Source organism: Furipterus horrens, unplaced genomic scaffold (assembly GCF_987537825.1).
Source record: "Furipterus horrens unplaced genomic scaffold, mFurHor1.1.pri manual_scaffold_11, whole genome shotgun sequence".
NCBI lineage: Eukaryota > Metazoa > Chordata > Mammalia > Chiroptera > Furipteridae > Furipterus > Furipterus horrens.
Genome location: NW_028327181.1, coordinates 57650360 through 57668045, shown reverse-complemented (window position 1 = coordinate 57668045; position 17686 = coordinate 57650360). Strand labels below are relative to the sequence as shown.

Below are 17686 nucleotides of genomic sequence, written 5' to 3'. Positions count from 1 at the left end.
AGGAATGTGAAGAACTCCAATATTCAGGGCTATGCCAGGGCAGTGGCCCATGGATAGAGGTGATCTAACCCCCGGCACTGACCTTGCTGGACTCAGGGCAAAGCCTCAGTTCACCACCACCCACCAATAGATCCAGAAGGACCCCAAAGATCACTCAACTCAACCCCACGGTTCACAGATGGGGACACTGAGTTTCAGAGAGGGCTGAGAAGAAAGTGCAGAAGGCAGAGGTTTGTCTTCATTCCTTTTATTGTACTCCACCCCTCGCTTTCCCCAGACCTTGTGTTCAGACAGAGCCTGGCAGGCCTTGGGGGTTGGGGCTGGGCCACAGGCAGGGAGCCCAGGGTTTGGCCAAGGCTCGCACCTGACCAGAGGTAGCTGAGTAAGGATTCATGGCTTTAGGGGCTATTCTGGCTTGACACACTTGGGGAGAAGCATTTCCCATGGAGGTGACATGGTATGGGGTAGGTGTCTGTGCTCAGGGGTGTAGGCGTGTTGAGATAGTTGTGTGTGCAGGCCCCAAGTGTGGATAGAAGGGGCATTCAGGTGAGTGTGCACATGGGAAGTGTGTGCACGGAACACTGTGCGGCTTGTGAGCACAACACACACCTGCTCACTATTGGCACTTGCCAGGTAATGCAGGCCCAAGCCAAGTCTGATACCTGATCAAGAGCATTTTAAACACAGGTCCTTAAAATGGCCTAGGGAGTTTGCTGCCCTTGCAAATCATGTGGCTAGCCTTGGAGATTCTGGTCCCAAAGATCTGGGGTGGGCCCAGGGGCCTGCATGGTTGACAAGTTCCCCATGGAAATGAGGCCAGTAGGAAACAGAGCTCAAGCAGAGCTATCCAATAGAAGCTTCTGTGGCACTGAAAACGTTCTGTGCTGTCTAATAAGGCAGCTACCAGCCGCCCATGTCTACTTAGCAGTTAAATATGTCTAGTTGGAGGAACTGAAGTTTTTATTCAATGTTAATTAATTTAAACTTAAATAGTCACCCGTGGCTAGGGGCTACATATGGGAGAGCACAGGTCTAGAGATGGGAGGCAGTGGGATGGCTGAGGGCCCAGAGAGAAGCACAAAGCTCCAGTGTAGGAGGGCGAGACGCCCCGCTCCACCCCAGCACCTCCGCACCAGGAGAGGCTGAGACTGGGGTGAGGCTCTCTCTTGGCAGGTGCAGAGTTGGAGCCAAAGCTCAGAATGGCGCAGGTCTCTCCCAGTGTCCACCCTGAGCTGCCAGCAAACTGGTGTCTATCTGGCTGAGAGGCCAGGAGAGATCCTGCTGAGACCCCTCTACCCTGACTGGGACCCCACCAGGGCCCCCGCCTGAAGCTGCATCCAGTCAGGAGTCAGGGGCTGAGGGTCAGGATGTCTTCATGTTCTCCTGCAGCATCAGGGTGGAGCTGGTGGCCGCGGGGTCCCGCTCACCCTGTGAGATCATTAAGGAAATCAAAGTCAGCTTCAGGGGGGCAGCTGACTCCCCACCACAGACAGAGGGGCCTGAAGCCTTGGAAGGGCCCAACTCAGGGACTTCTCCTACCGCCTCTGGCCCCATGTCCTCCGCATACTTGAACTTCTTCTGCTTGTAGTAGTGCCTCTTGGGCAGGATGTGGAGCAGCAGCAGGTCACAGAGGACTGTGGCCTGGGGGCAGGAAGGTGGTAGCTGGAGCATGGATTCCCTACTGACTGTGGGGCCCCAGCTGAATCCTGCCCTATCCAGACCTCAGGTCTTGGAGGGGGCATGAGGCCCTGCAGGCCCCTTGGAGACTGAGATTGCCCCATCCCACCTCTGTCCTGCCCCAACTTTGGGCCTCATTTTCCCCAGACATACTGTGGGTCTAGGGTGTTGGGTGGGCTCAGTAAGGATGAACAATTGCAATCAAGTTATGGGGTAAAAGATGTATTGCTGCTGCTGAGCTGTGGAAGGGGAGGGACTGACCCCAGCACAGTGACTCCTGTGTCCCCAGCACTTACCACCCCGAAGATGCCAATCCCGGAGCCGATGGTAGTCATTGTGGGGATGATGTCAAACTTTCCAGCCTGGTGAGGGACCCCGGGGAGAAAAGGGTTAACAGCCAGAAGGGGCTCAGTTGGAAAGGGCTTCCTCAGAAGCCCTAAGGCCAGGCCTGAGGCCAGGGGGGCAACTTCCCCCACTGTCCCCTGGCCCCGCAGCCTGCCGCCCAGGTTTGGGCTCTACATGGTGACCCAGCAGCTGGTCAGTAGCCCTGGGCTTTGACCTTGGCTCTGCCTGCCTGGACATGGAAAGCTAGTAGGGAGGTGTGGTCTCAGGCTGGAAGCGCCACCCCCAACAGGACCCAAGCTCATGTGTCATTAGGAGAACTGCTGAATGAAGCCCACCCAACTTCCTGTCATCTGTAACCACAGGCACTCACAGGACCTGAGAGCGTGTCTCTGGCTGCTCCCCCTCCTCCCCACTGACCCTCACCTTGCCATCCACGAGGATGTCAAAGCGGATCCCAAACACCTTGAAGAGGTGCCGGCGGTTAGTCCCGTTCTCCACGAAGTACCTGGCAAACCTTGGGGAAGGGGTGAGGTTGCAGGGGAGATGATAGAGAAGCATCTTGGGTCGTGAATTCCCAGAGCATAAGGGATGCAGAGGCCCTTGGAGGTTCGTGAGGCCAGCCCCCTACCCCCGAATGCGATGTAGAGGGGGAGCCACGGGCAGGGTCCCAGGCCTTATCTCAGGAATGCTGTCCTCGACCCTCACCCTGAATGCCCATGGTGGCAATCTCCCCAGCCAACCCTGGCCCGGTGGGCCTCAAGGACCCAGAGCCAGGGGCCCCGGCCTCCAAGGTCTTGCTCCCTGCTGGCTCGTTGCTTGGTCAGTCCCAGGAAGACAGCGGCTGCCCACACTCCTCTACTCCCCTCCTAGGGGCACTGGCTTGGCCCAGAGGGCTCTAAGAATGGAAAAACCTGCAGGACCACAAGGAAAGGAGTACCAGTGGGGGCCTGGCAGGCACCTGAAGTTGAAGCCTTGAGACAGGTTTTTCTCCTCATACAGCCCGTGGAACTCATAGACAGGTCTGCAGTGTCGTACGTGCCAGTCCAGGTCACAATTCCAGTCGATGGTGATGCCTACCACCCCACCCTGTCAGGGACACAGGCATGTAAGATCTGGGAGTTCAGGAGTTTAATCCTCACTTGAGGATTTTTTTTTAAAGAATTGATTTTAGAGAGAGAGGAAGGAAGAGAGAGAGAAAGAAACATCGATGTGAGAGAGAAACATGGATCAGTTGCCTCCCATATGCACCCCGACTGGGGATAGAACCCGTAACCTAGGTTTGTGCCCTGGCCTGGGATCAAATTGGCAACCTTTGGTGCACAGGACGATGCTCCAACCAAGTCACCAGCCAGGGCAAGAAACTACTGTCTCACAGTGGGTGCCAGCAGTAGCTTAAAGAGGGAACATTTTTTGGCTTGAGAAGAGATACTGAGAAATGGCTTCAATGTCAGGGCCTGTCACCCTCGCTGGCCCCACCTCTCACCCGTCCATCACACTCCAGCATTCCGGCAGTTTGCAGAACACACCAAGCTTTTCCTCCTTGGGGGCCTCTGCACATGTGGTTTTCTGGTGCCCCACAGGCTGGCTCTTTCTCACTCTCTGGACCTTCTCCCCTCTGAGGCCTTTCCTCACTACCACCCCAGTCTAAACTATGACCCTGTTATTCCCCTTCTGTTTCCTTCTGGAACATTTGTCATTTTTAATCATATATTTATTTTGTATGATTACTTACTAACACATTTCTTCTAAGACTGTAAGCTCCAGGAGGGTGGGCTTGTCTGTCTCATTCACTGACTCCTGAGTTCCTAGCACAAGTCGTAGTGTGGGAGGCAAGTGAGTAGTTGTTGAATTAAAGAGTGAGTCTGTAAAGGCTTGGGCTAGAAAGAGAAAACTTGAGAAAGCGAAGCTCCTCCGGGCCAGGTAGATCAGGGACACGTGTGGGTAGGCTGAGCAGCAGGAGAGTTGGGCAGTGGTCAGAGGAGGGCAACTAGGAGCTGGGCAGCTAGGCAGTAGGCTGACACCTGCAGATGAGGCTGGTGGGTAAGAAGTTCCTAGTGGGGGCGGCATGGAGATTTTCAGGGACAGAGGGCTCTGACATTCAGTTTTCTGGTCCTGCGTGCTACTACAGTGTAAACCCCTCCGGGGCTGGGCAAGCTGGGCCAAGGGCTGGATTTGTTTACTCACTGTCTGTGACTGCTTTTGCTCTCTAACAGTTGACTTAAGTCGTTGGAGCAGAGACCATGTGGCCTGCAAAGCTGAAAATACTCTCTGGCCTTTTAAAGAATAAGTTAGCTGACCCCTATTCCCAACCAAAGTGTTGTGTGTGTGTGTGTGTGTGTGTGTGTGTGTGTGTGTGTGTGCGCGATGCCACAGAAAAGGGGCTGATTCCCATCCCCTGAACAGGCGATGCAGGAGCAGGATGCTAACAACCAGGTGGGACACAGACTCAGGGGTGCCGCGTGCCAGACGGTCCTGAAGTGCTGTCCCCCTTGTGAACTCACTGGATCCTCGAGACAGCACCATGAGACTGGTACTATTACTGCCTCCACTTTGCAGGTGCAAAAGCTTAGACACTCTGAGGTGAGAGACTTGTCTGAGGTCCTGCTGCTTCTTAGGGACAGAGCTGGGATTTGAACCCAGTCAGGAGGGGCTGTGTTCCTTACAAGGTCTTGCTTCTCTCAGATCCCCAGGTGACTGTGTGGATCCTGGCCTCTGAAATCCCCAGGATTTCTCAGGGCCATGGGCCATGGAATTCAAGCTGCTTGTTTCTAATATTTTAAAACCAGTGGGACCTCAACAGACATCCAGGTGACAAAACTTGCCCATGTCCATTCATTTTGGGTACCTCCTCTGTGCCAGGTCCATGCCAGACCCTACTGAGGAGACAGGCCTGACCCTGTCTCCCCAATATTAGAGAATGAATCCATTATACTCAGTCCACACCAGAGAGGCTGGAGGTAGGATTAACTGGGCCTGAAAATCCTTTATTGATTTAATGATCCTGGGCCCCAGCCCTTCCCAGTCACCTGGTACAGTACCTTCTCGGCCAGGGTGCTGAAGCTCTGTCCTGACTCTCGTGCTACATAGCCGAGATTGAAGACAGGGCACAGCGGGTGTGAGATCTTGTGATAGAGACATCTCTTCATGTAGGTAGCATTCACCTCCTCCACCAGGTTTCGCCTGGGGAGTAGACGGCATTGGTGGCAGCGGAGTGCCAGCTGGGAGGGTGCCCAGCATGCCCCGAAGCTCTGTGGGTCCCTCACAGGCTCCAGAAATGACCCCTCCACAGCCCTAAGAGACTGAAGGCAGCCCACCCCAGGGTCCCGGCCTCCAGAGTGAAATCAGCAAGAATAAAGGGTGACAGAGGCCACTGAGGCCAGTGAGAGCAGTCTCACGGGGCCACCTGCAGATTCACCGCCTTTTCCCACGAACCTCTTGACCTCAAAGCGTGGAAAGCTGATGCTGTTCTTGATGAAGAGAGTGAAGTTCTCGGCTTCTCGGAGAAGGGCGGGGCTAAAAGAGACCACACTCACTCACCGCCTGGTCCCTGGGCGTCTCTGTGCGCCCACCAGAGCTTGGCGTGGTGTGTGTGTGTGGGGTGGGGGGTGAGAGCCTACAGGATCCTCCTGCAGACTTGGGTGGGTGGAGGGCAGTGTGCTGTAATGGTGGACTCTCAGGACCCTTGACCAGGGGCCAGGAGGTCTTTGGCCTGGGCTGGACAGATAGAGAGAGGGTAAGGTTGGAAGAAGGGGGGCCTGATCCTTTCCAGGGTACAGATCCAGATCCCCTGTGTCTGGTCTTGGGGACCCTGCTCCCAGCATCCTGGAAGGACAAGGCATTACCGTGGGATGTCATCGTCCACTTCCACGGGGCACCAGCCAAAGATCTCACACGTCTTCACAGTGTCATTGAAGGCCACACACTTGCCTGTGCGGATGCCTGGAGCGAGGGAGAAACCCCTGGGTGCCCACCCAAGCTAAGGTTGCAGAGGGCCCCCCCCCCCCCGAAATCCCTGTTGGTAAGGCACCCACAAGCAGGAGTCTGGGGACAGAAATGTGGCTGGCTCTGGGATAGGGCAGGCCAAGGTCAGAACGGCAGGAGGGGAGAGGGCAGAGAAGATTTCTTGCTGGAGGAGGCTACAGCTGAACGGGGCTGTGGAGGGGGACGTCGGAGGCCGGCCTTACCTTGCGCCTTCCTTTCTGCCTTCCCTGGAGTGCAGCCACTGTCGTCCTTGCACATGCCCCCTTCCGGGTGCTGGGGGAGGGGAGAGCTGCTGGGGTCCTGAGAAGAGCCCTGCCCGCCCCCAGGGCCCTAGGGAGGGCATGGGGCAGTCTCAGATGCCTTTGGGGTGACCCTTGCTCAAGGCCTCCTTCCCCCAGTGCCTTCCTAGGGCCCCTCTGGGCTCCTGCCTAGCTGCCCCATTGTTGATGTCAACTGGCAGGGGGCAAGCACAGAGGCTCAGCACCCTGCTGGGCACACAGCTGGGAGGGAAGCCTTGGCACTGGCAATGGTGGCCTGTTATTTTGTGCAAATCTATGCCTGGAATTCCATTGCTGGCCCCACAGGAAGCCTGTCCAGCTTCACTTCCAGTGCCCAAGGGGACCTCCTCTTCCAGGCTATTTCTCCTTTTGGGTTGAAGAAGCAGGGATGGGCAGCAGTCCTCACCTCTGCACAGTAGCCTTGGGCCTGATGGGGGGTCACGATGAAATTGGTCATGACCACGAAGGAGCTGTCCCCCTGGAAGTGAGGGGCAGGGCTGTGAGCTTGGAGAATAGCCCAAGAACCCAAGCACTGCCCACCAGTACTCTGTACCCCATGATGTCCAAGTGGGGTGACACTAGCAGACTGTTTCTGCCCTTCATTCATAAGGCAACTGAAGCCCAGAGAGGGGTAGGAGCTGACTGGCCCCACAGGGAGGTGGGAGAGAGTCCCCCCAGCTCTGAGCCAGAACTTGTGGGTAGAAGGGGTATCCCTGAGTCAGCTCACCTGGGCTGGGAAGACGTAGTCAGCCACGTCCCAGACCTGGGGGCCCAGGTCTGGGAGATGCGTCACAGCCAGACCCTTGAGTTTCACAGACACGCTGCTGATGAGGCCACTTGAGGTCTGATAGCCCTTCTCATAGACAAAGACCCACCTGCAGAAAGTTGGGGGCAGAAGGACCATTCAAGGATGGCATGTGGGTACGTGGGCCACTGCCCTTTCTGGCACCACCTGGACAGGTCGAGTCCTTTCCCTTTCCTTCCTCAGATGCATTTCTGAGCCATTCTCTGCTCCTAAAGCTACATTGTGGGCTGGAGGCAGGAGCACCTTACCTGCCTCCCCCGCTGGCCACTGCTTGAAGTTCCACCATTCATTTCACTGTGAAAATGCTCATTCCCAGGGAGAGACCCCCCCCCCCCTGAAGGACTCCTTCAGATCCTTCTCCAAGAGCAGAATTTGAGGGTGCCTGAAGGCCAAGCTTCTTGAATCCCAATCCTCATTGGAAGAGGACTCCCTCCTTCCTGAGGTCACCCCAGTGAGAAATAGCAGAGCATGATGGCTGAAAGCCTGGGAGCATCTGGCCCCTAGTAGAGGGCCTCGTGGGAGTGGCTCAGGCTGGAGGCTCATCAGTTTTCTTGGGGAATCCTGGTCTTCTCTTCCCATCATCAAGAACCCCTATTCCTTTGAGTTCTCCACTTTCAATCCAGGAGGTTCAGTGGGGCCTACCTCCCTCCTAGCCCCAGGGATAGGTGCATGATCACAGCCTGCCAATCAGTGTTCCATCACTCTAGCAGCAGTGATGGGTCTCAGCATGGGCACATGGCCCCAGAGTTTCAGCAAGGAGGCCAGAAGTTTTCTTGGAATTAATGGGAAAGAGACATCCTCCCTGCTGGGTGGCTAAGCGAGGTGGCTGCAAGACCAAACTATGGTTAGTTACCTTGGCTACCTTATTGAGCAAGCCTGAGACTGAAGCCAACCTAGAGGAAAGCCGGGCCAGGAAATGGAGAGGGACACCTCCTACTATGTTATTTTAGCACCTGGCACCAGCCATAGCTAAAGCATGAAAACTCTACTCCTGGACTTTTCAGTTACATGAGCTCATAAGTTCCCTTACTTTATTTAAGCCAGTTTGGGTTTGGTGTCTGTTGCTCCCAGCTGCAGAGTCCTGGAAACACTTCTCTCCAGTGTGGTTCTCTCCTTCCATAGCTCTGTGCATGTGTGTGCCCACGGGCCTGTCCGGGTGTGCAGCTGTGCATCCCCAGGGCACTTTTGTGAGCGCACCTCTGGGCAGGTCTGTGCACACGTCTATTCATACCCTCTTTGCCCCTCACTCCACCCTCAGTCCACCTGTCCAAGTAGAGCTTGAAGCCTGTCTCTTGTGCCTTAGAGCTCAAGCCTGTAACAGAATTCTCCAGGCTGCTTAGTCTAGAGTCACTGCTAGCTCTCCAGGGGCTGTCTCCCCGGGGCCCAGGCCCCAGGAAGGCAGCCCACCAACGTCCTCCTGTCACCTCCCATAGTCCACTCCTCTTTCTTCAAGCCCCTCCCCCTGCGTGGCACTGGAGCCAAGCCACCCCCCCAAGTCTAAGTGTGGTCGCTGCTGCCCCCTGCAGGTCTCAAATGGCAACAGATGAGGCAGGACAAAGGGCCCCGAGCCTGTCTCACTGCCTCCAGCCCCGTCAGGGAGAGCAGGGCATCACCTATCCCCCCACCCTCCTTCGGGTCCTTCCTCCAGGATGGCCCCTGGCTTCAAGCCCAATCTCAGAGGAGCTGTCTGAATCCCCTGCAGTAGAGGTCACTGGCCCCTCTCTCTCTCAGCACCCCTGATCCCTGGTGTCCAGCAGCATTTCTCTCTCTGCCTAATACCAACTCCTCACAATATAGATGAGAAAACAGAGGTCTGGGGAGCATCACTCCCAAATCAGAGGTAGACCCCAGGCTCAGGGCTCCCAGCCCAGGACTGCCCCCCTCCATTGAGCATCAGCCCGGCTGCCAGGTGCCGGAAGTAGGGGTGGGGGTGGGGGGAGGAAGCAGAGGCACCCAGAGGCTGCGTGCTGGGCCTGATGCAGCCACTGGTGGTTTTCTGCCCTGAGGGGCTCAGTCCTGGGGAATCAATGAGGAAAATCAAGTCTGGCATCAGTGACCTTAGATTTGAGGACACTAGAATGACCATGGTGCCAGGCCCACGCCTCTAAAGCCCTGGTCCAGCCTTGCTATCACAACTCTGGGAGGCTACCATGGGGACCGACCTGATGCCCAAAACATTTTTGGAGGTTCCTTCCCCTTCCATAAATTCTCTTTCCCATTCTTTTCACCTTGCTCTCAGCAAAGCCCTCTCGTAAGTCTCTTCACCAGCAGCCCCTCATGGAAGGGGCCACGTGTTGGAAGGGCCAAGGGTTTGGCCTCTAGGTATCAGCCCTGCCACTCACCAGCTGTGTGCCTTCCAGCTAAAGCCTAAACCTCTCTGAGCCCTGGCTTTCTCAGTAAAGGTCACGACATCTACCACAAAGACACTGTTCATTCAACAACTATAAGCAAGTCCCTAAAATGAATGAGCAGCAGGCTGGGCACCAAGGAAGAAAAACAGTCTAGGTGGGTGTCCTCTTTAAAGAAATTAGCATGCATAGGCACATAATAAATAATCCTCCTGTTTTCACTGTTTCTACTCTTCCTTCATGAATTCTTTAAATGTCCATCTGGCTTCCCACCTCAGCCCAGACAGAACCCCTTGTGTGTTAGCATGGACTCATTGTGTCCCTGGATTTCTATCTCCACTTCTTATTCCTCCCAGAGTTCAGTTCCACACATTTATTTAGTCATTCAAGAAATATTTATTTATCGAGCCCCAATTACGTGCCAAGCACTGTTCTAAGCATTAAAAATACAGAAGTAAACAAAACAACCGGAAGGGCTGCACTCAAGGAACTTACAGTATATAAGTATCTACATCTCCCACTGCTTGGTGACATTCATGCCTTCCCTTGGCCCCGGGCCCCCACCCACGGGGACCTCAAACTTAAGTTGACCCTTTAGAAAAAGTCTGGCAGTTCATCAAAAAGTTTAACATGGAATTGCCATTTGACTCAGCAATTCTACTCATAGCTGTATACTCAAGAGACCTGAAACTGTGTCCATGCAAAAACTTGTACATAAATGTTCACAGCAACATTATTCATGAGAAACAAAACTGGAAACAACCCCAATGTCCACCAGCCAATGAGTGGATAAACAAAACATGGTGTATCCACATGATGGAATATTATTCAAGCATGAAAAGGAAGAATGTACTGATACATGCTACAACATGGGTGACCCTTACAAACAGTATGCTAAGTGCAAAAAGCCAGACACAAAAGCGCACACAGTGTGTGATTTTATTTATATGAAATGCCCAGAAGAGGCAAAGCAGAGAGTGGGAGGGGGGATGGAGAGGGATTGCTAAGGGGCACAAGGTGGGATTTTTTTGTTTTTTGTTTTAGATCAGTGAAAATGTCTGCAATTAGATAGTGGCAATGGTTGTTCGATGTATGATTATACTAAAACTCACCAAAATGTATGTTTTAAAATGGTGAATGTTATGGCATGTGAATAATATCTCAAACCAAAAATGCAGTGGAACCAACCTGAATGCCTCATCTGCCCACAGAACTTGTTCCTCTAGTGCCCTCATCATGGAAGATGGCACCACACCTATCCCGTCCCCAGGCTCAAAACCTGGGCATCACCCTCACACCCTCCATGCCCTTCGTGCCCACAGTCTCTGGGTCCCTCTGTCTTTCCTGTCCTCCCCTGGCTTTCCTCTACAGACCCAGAGGAGTTTGTTGTGAGAGGCTGAGAGGAGCTGGGGCCCATGTCATTGGTGGAACACAGGGTGAAACACGGGCCACAGGCAGGAGTTGACCAGGCCTGGCACGTGCTATGGGGCAGAGCAGACTTGGGAAGGGGCACAGCCAGACTCCAAGCTAGGAAGGGACTAAGTTCAGAGCTGGGGACTCAGAGGTTTATCAACATGCAGTCTACAGACAAGTCAGGATGACAGTTTGTGTCTAAATTTTTGAGTAAGTTGCCACCCCCTGAATACCAGGAGGTTCTTTCACCCATAAATTCCAATTTCCTGCTACTCTTAGGGAGTCAGAAACTCTGGCCATGCTGGGCATGTGCCCCTGCAGCAATGATGGGCGGAAGCTGAGCAGTGGCTACCGCTGGCGTGGGCCTTGCTCACTGCTTCTACCTTGGCCTCATCCTCTCCTCTTATCACCGCTGCCTCTTCATAGCTGTCCTGCCTCTGGCCTCTACCCCCACAAGCACCTACCTGCCCCAGCTGGGCCTGTCCCTGCTGGACACTCTGCTGTGGCTCCCACCACCTGCAGGAGAAAGCCCAGGTTCCTCAGGCCTGCGCTCAGAGGCCTGAGCCTGTGGCCCCTGCTCACCCCCCACCTCCTCTCCCTCCGCTCCTTTCATGCTCCCCCAGCATAGCCCTAATGACTCTCTCATTGTTTCTTTCCTGCCCCAGGACGTTTTCTTTTATTTTTTTTAATTAAAAAAAAAAATTAATCCTCACTTGAGAATACTTTTTTCATTGCTTTTAGAGAGAAAGAAAGGGAGAGAGGAGGAGAGAGTGAGAGAGAATCATCAATTGGTTGCCTTCTTGTACCTGCTCTGACCGGGAATTGAACCCACAACGTTTCAGTTACAGGATGATGCTCCAACCAACTGAGCCACACCAACCAGGTCCTGCTCCAGGACCTTGGATCATACTCTGCTTTCCAGCAGGACTGCTTGGACCACAACCAGGATCCACAGATCAGGGCTTTATTTCCTCGGTCACAATGACTGGGTACATGACACAACCTAGGCCAATAAGAGTTGGACTCAGGACATTTATTTATTGATTGACTGATTTTCAGAGAGAGGGGAACAGAGGGAGAAAGAGAGGGAGAGAAACACTGATGTGTGAGAGAAACATTAATCGGTTTCTTCTCAAGTGCGCCCCAACCTGGGACTGAACCCACAACCCAGGCATGTGCCCTGACTGGGAATAGGATCTGTGACCTTTCGGTTGTGGGATGACATCCAACCAACTGAGCCACACTGGCCAGGGCTGGACCCAGGACTTTTGCTGGAACTGTGGAGAAAGAGATGCTCTTGTACCCCAGGGAGGCTAAGCTGGTGGGATGTCAGCTCCGAGTTGCTGGGGGCCATTTTTCCACTATGAGGACAGAGAGCCTGCCCGAGAATGAAGCCCGCCAGAGGAAAGCAGGGCCGAGAACCCACATGGGATCAACCATACTCATCTCCCAGATGAAGGAGTTAGAACTTGCTCCTCCTGTGGCCTCATCTCAGAGGATCCAGCCAGGCCCGAAGCGCATTGATTTTTAAGTTACATCAATCAATCAATATCCCCACTCTTCCTTTTAAATACAGTTTGATTAGGTTTCTATCTCTAGGAACCAAAGGAGTTCTGGCTAATTCATCCTCTCCCTCTGACTACCCTGTCCCCACCTCTGTCCCATGAAGCCTGACACAGCACTAGGCACGGAAAAGATGTTGTAGAAGAAATGTCTCCAGATTTGTTTCTCCCAGCAATGATTTGTCTCTGTCCTTATCCCTGGTTGGTGTGCTCCAGGATCCATTCAGAGGACACAGAAGCACATGACTTCAAGCACTCTATGTCAGCGCCCAGGGAGGGGGTAAGGACTGAAGTAAGGAACAGCCCTCAGACCCTTGTTCGAGGTTGGTCCCACTACTGTGTCGCCTCCTCCAGGAAGGCTTTCCAGGCTCCCCTCCCCAAACAGCATTCACAAATCCCCTTAGGACTCTCCTGCATGTCACAGAAAGACCTTTCTCCTCCCCCGACCAGACCAACCAGAGGCAGGGACACATCTCAGCACACCCTGTGTAGGCCTGCTAGATCATGGAGGAGAGCCCTGCTGCCTGCACACCCCCAGTTATGAAGAACTCATTACTGCCCAGGAGACAGCTCTAACTGCAAAGTAACCCCCATAATTTGAGCCATAAAGAGTCTTTGCTCAGCCTGCCAGGGCCTCAGGCCCACCCGCTCCCTCCCCTTGTCCTGAACTTCCAGAACAGCGTGACAGACAGAGAACACAGCCTCAGTTCCCCTCCTCGGAGTCTGTTCAGGTTCTCAGCAGCGCAGCCTCCCTGCCTCTGTCCCAGCAACTCTCTCTCTCCATTTCTTGGTCGTGAAGTCTCTCTCTGCATTGGAGTGACTGTGCTCCAATGTCGGCCCCTCTCTCCAGTTCTGTCTCTGTGGCTGCCCACCCCCCACCTGGGCTCTGCCCCTGCCTCCGGTGTCCGTGAGTCTGGCCTTTCTCCTGTGCTTCCCTCTGGCCCCTGCAACACCAGACATTCTGATAGACAGGAGCCTTGGAAAGAGGTGGGGGGTGGGGGTGGGGGCAGGAAGGGTGATTGAAAAAAGGCATCCTTCCCCAGAAAAGAGAAATTGTTGAACCTCCGTGCAACGCCTTTAGAAGCGTTTCTCCCACCCCTACTCCGTGGAACAGTTGGGAAGTTCAGGACTGAGAGTACGGAAGTCTAGATTCAGGCTGGTTTCTTTCGGCAGCTGTGGGCTCCTAGCTGAACAGACAGTGCAGCTGTGGCTGTGGGCAGTGGCCAGTGGAGGGCGCCAGAGACAGCAGGAGTCGCCGCCCAAGCGGGAGTGGAATCCTGGACTGGAGGGCGGGAGTGAGGGGTGTTGGAGGGACCCTGCCTTCTTAGATTTGCTCTGTGAAATGGGGGTGGGGAGTGGGGTCAGTCCTCTCTCTGAGTAGGTTTCCCTTGCAGGATATCAAGGCCAATTTTGGAGCCACACAGTTGGATTCAAACCCTGGTTCAGCCTCTTTTTAGCTGTGAGATCCAGGCTAAATCACTCAGTGTCTCTGAGCCTCACTCATGCTGAAAAGGCCACATCTATCTGGAAACTGAATGAACTGTTTGGGATGGAGGAAGGGGAGGAAGAAGGTAGTGAGGGCCCCGTCCCCGGAGGTATGTGTTCAGGACTGAATGAGGCTTGGGCATATGCTGCAAGGGGGGTGGGTGGGAGGCTGTCCCTTTCTCCCAGGCGGTCTCTGACCAGGACCCAAGAGGGCCCTGATGCTGCTCCCAGTGCTGACCTGGAAGCAGACATAGGGGGCCATGGGGCCACAGTGAGGACAATGCTCTCCCAGCCTCTCGGGGGGGTGGTGGTGGTGGGCAGGCGACCTCTTTCTTCCCTGGATGGTCAGAGTGTGGCTAATGGTGTGTTTTTAGGCCCGCCCTGTGCCAGGCATCACACTACCAGTGCCCGTTGGAAAGGAGCCCCTGGGAGGTAAGACAAGGAGCAAGCAGAGCCGAGGCCGGGGATCAGGAGGCCTCCGCTCAAACAGGGACTTGAAGCTGACTTGCTGTGTGACCAGACACCCCATTGCTCCTCTTTGAGCCTCAGTTTCCCTTACAAGCTCAAATGACGTGGCGGATCTCAAATTGGTTTGTGAGTAGGAGAGAGGCAGAAGCCAAAAGGTGCCATTGGCCTGGCCCCGGCCCCACCTGAGCAGCTCCCCGGCCCTGGAGGTTGGTGGGGCAGGGAGAAGGCTGTGTGGGATGCCAGAGGCCCTGGGGGACCCAGGACCCTACCAGCCTGCTTGGGGTCCAGTCAGCTGTCTTGGTTTGGTCCCACAGCAACATCTGGGGACAGAGACCAGAGGGATCCACTCCCATCGGGCATACACCCAGACACATGAGGGCACATGTACCTGCACAGAGCTCTGTGTGTGACACACATGCATCCACACACCATACACACTGATATGCTCACACAAGCACACATGTGTGCAACCCCCCGCCAGGCCAACCTTGGCTCCCAGGACAGCCAGACTAACTTTAGGAGGATGGCCTTTGCATGGTCCTTAGAACATCCAGACCCCACAGGGGTCCCACCTTGCTTCTGTCCCTGTACTCCTGGGACAATGGGACAGGTCCCAGAAAGGAGCTATCATTGCTGAGACCAGAATGGCCTCCAACCTTTGCCTCCGCCCCTGTTAAGGCACCAGGTGTTTCAAACATGGGGTTTTTTTCTGCTCCGGGGGATCTCAGCGATCCCAGGATGCCTCTCATTTCGGCAAGGCCGGTGGGAACAGGGCCTGTCAGATGGGGTGTGGCCTCTGTCTCTTAATACGGGCCTGGCTTGGCTGGGAAGTCAGAGGTGAACGGACTCTGGCTGTGGCTCACTCGGGCCCTGGCCTCCGAAACCACTCAGCACTTGAGGGAACTGTTCATAGTGAGGCAGTTCCTCAAAACCCAGCAGCTTTGCCTCTGATTCACCAGGACGAGGCTTCTGTTCTGTGCCTCAGTGTCCCTGTCTCGACAGTGAGTTAACAGGCTTCCACCCCTCTTCAGGAAGGAGCGTCAAGAAGGTTCATAACCAATGGAGAGAGAGGGGCTCCTTGGGGCCATGGGGGGCACCCCAGAGCCTAGAGGGCAGGACCAGGTATAGGAGGGCACCAGGGAGGGGCCCAGACTCACCCAACAACGTAGACCAGAACCACGAGCTGGATCAGGCGGAAGATGACGCCCACCTTCTTGTTGCGCACGAGCACCATTCGGGGAGTGTCGTACTCGAAGAAGAAGGCGGCCAGCTCATCCTGGAGCCGCCGTGCCATGCTGGGCCCAGCTGGGGGCTGAGAGCTCAGCCCGGCACAGCCTTTCCTCTCTAGATGAGCAAACACCCACTCCCACGGCAGAGTTTCTGGGGGCTTCCCAGCCCCTTACAAAGGGCAGAGCAGGGCAGGTGGGGCCAGAGGGCAGAAGTCAGTGGTCACTTGGAGGTGGTTGGTTTGGGAGGGAGAATCCCTGGGTGATCAGAGCGGCTCTTGGTCCCTGGCAGGGACTGTGGGACAGCCGCGCCAGTGGACAAATAAATTCCCAAAGATGGAGGGGGGCGGGGCTGGTAGGGCCACCCAGGCCCAGCCCGCTGCCCCTCCTGGCTCTGCCTGGGCCCTGCTGGGCCTCCGGAAACAGGAGCTGCTGGCAGGAAACCATGGGCCACCCATCACAAGGCAAAGATAAAGCTGTCAGCCCCCCGCGAATCTGACAGAACAGGAGTGGGGGCTCAGGCCAGGGCTTGGGTGGAGTGGCTGCAGGCCAGAGCCCTCCCCAAACTCGGGACCCACCCCCAAATCCAAACATCCTCCCTCCCTGCCTCTTCCCCAGGTGGGGAGTTCAGCCCCTGGAGGCCCACAGCGAGGATAGCAGAAGAGGAAGAAGGGCCTCTTCCGGTCCAGTTGCCTGATACTTCTGGAGCCCATGACAGGACCTCGCACCCCTGCCGTCGTGGGCCACCTTTCATCCGCCACCCGTCTGAGTCCAAGCCTGGCCTGTGTCCGGTCAGCCTCAGTGTCAGGCTGGGCATCTCCATTCCCCGACCTCCCCCAGCCACACCTCCACCCCCCAAAATGAGCAGAGAAAGCCAGGTGCCCAGACAAGGCAAGGGCCACATCTGTCACACGTCACCATCGGGCTCCCTGAGACCCAGCTGGGGAAGCCTGACGTCAGCCAGGCTCAATTACTGGCTCGGCCACTTGCTGCCTGTGAGGGTTGGGTAAGTTGCTTGTCCTCTCTGAGCTTGCTTCCTTATCTGTGAAATAGGGGTGATACTAGCATTTCCCCAGGGTGATGTGTCCTGACAATGCTGAGTTCAGGGAGCTTGGGGACATTATAGAGCTTGGGGTACAGCCCCTCTGCAGCTTCTGCCTTCAACCGCAACCCAGGCCCTGAAGGCAAGGGCCCCCAGGATTAGGATGGGGTGGGGGTCCCTTAGAGCTGGAGGCCTCCCTCAACCCCCACCTCTTTTTGCAGGTAAAGAAAGTGGAGCTCAGAGAGGAGAAACGAGTTCCCTGAGCTCACCCTGGGCTGTACCGAAGGACCCAGCTTGAAGCAGGAAGCCTCCCTGGCTGGCCCTCAACCCAGGCTGGGGGTCCTCAGGACTTTCCTGAAGATGAGAGGTGAGGCTGGGGGTCCGCAGAGCCCCCACTCCCCCCAAAGTCCAAGCTGCCCCACCCTGAAGGCTGAGAGGCATCTTCTTCCTGGCTGGCCGTTAGCCTGGAAATCACTCTGGGCAGGGAGCCGGGCCCGGAGCTGCGCAGCCCAGATGCCTGTCTGAGCAGAGTCAGTTTCTGGATGGCAAGGGGCCCCACAGAAGGCAGGCCCCCACTGCGTCCAGCAGCCCAGGTCAGTCCCCTCTATCGGACAGATCAGGCTCACCCCCACAGAGTTCCTGCTAGTCTCAAGCTTAACTGTCTGACGCCACCTTTAAGAGGGCTAGTGAGAACCACATCCTGGGCTTTTCTAAAGAAAAATCCAAAACTGCGGGAAGCCAGAGCTGTGGTGGCCACATCCCCTTGGCCCAGTCTTGACCCCAGACAAAACGGCCTGTCCTCTCCCCAGCTGACTCTATGGCACTTGGAAGAGCAGGCCTCAGGACAGGAACTGCTTGTGATGGGGCGTGGGGTGGATGCGTCGGAGCCGTCTCAGTCCTCTCAGTTGAGCTCCACTCGAGCATCCCCACCCCCGCAGGCACACCTCTCTCAGGAGGGCGGCAGGTGCTAGGGGCGGTGGAGCAGGGGACAGGAGAGGGAGGGAGGGAAGGCAGGCAGGCATTCTCCGGTCTGTGTCTGTTCCTTTCATACCATTA

At 55.5% G+C, this 17686-nt stretch overlaps 1 protein-coding gene across 1 annotated transcript; it reads right to left on the bottom strand.

The window, feature by feature from the left end:
• Window positions 1-231: 231 nt before the first annotated feature.
• P2RX1 (purinergic receptor P2X 1) lies at window positions 232-15899 on the bottom strand. Its single transcript, XM_090292945.1, has 12 exons — window positions 15520-15899; window positions 7009-7156; window positions 6688-6759; window positions 6207-6276; window positions 5865-5961; window positions 5455-5535; window positions 5061-5202; window positions 2981-3108; window positions 2446-2536; window positions 1974-2039; window positions 1540-1641; window positions 232-1428 (listed from the first exon to the last, which is right to left on the bottom strand). Exons 1-12 carry the CDS (start codon window positions 15654-15656, stop codon window positions 1363-1365), a joined length of 1200 nt encoding a protein of 399 aa, XP_090149071.1. The 5' UTR covers window positions 15657-15899; the 3' UTR covers window positions 232-1362.
• Between the last annotated feature and the right edge of the window lie 1787 nt (window positions 15900-17686).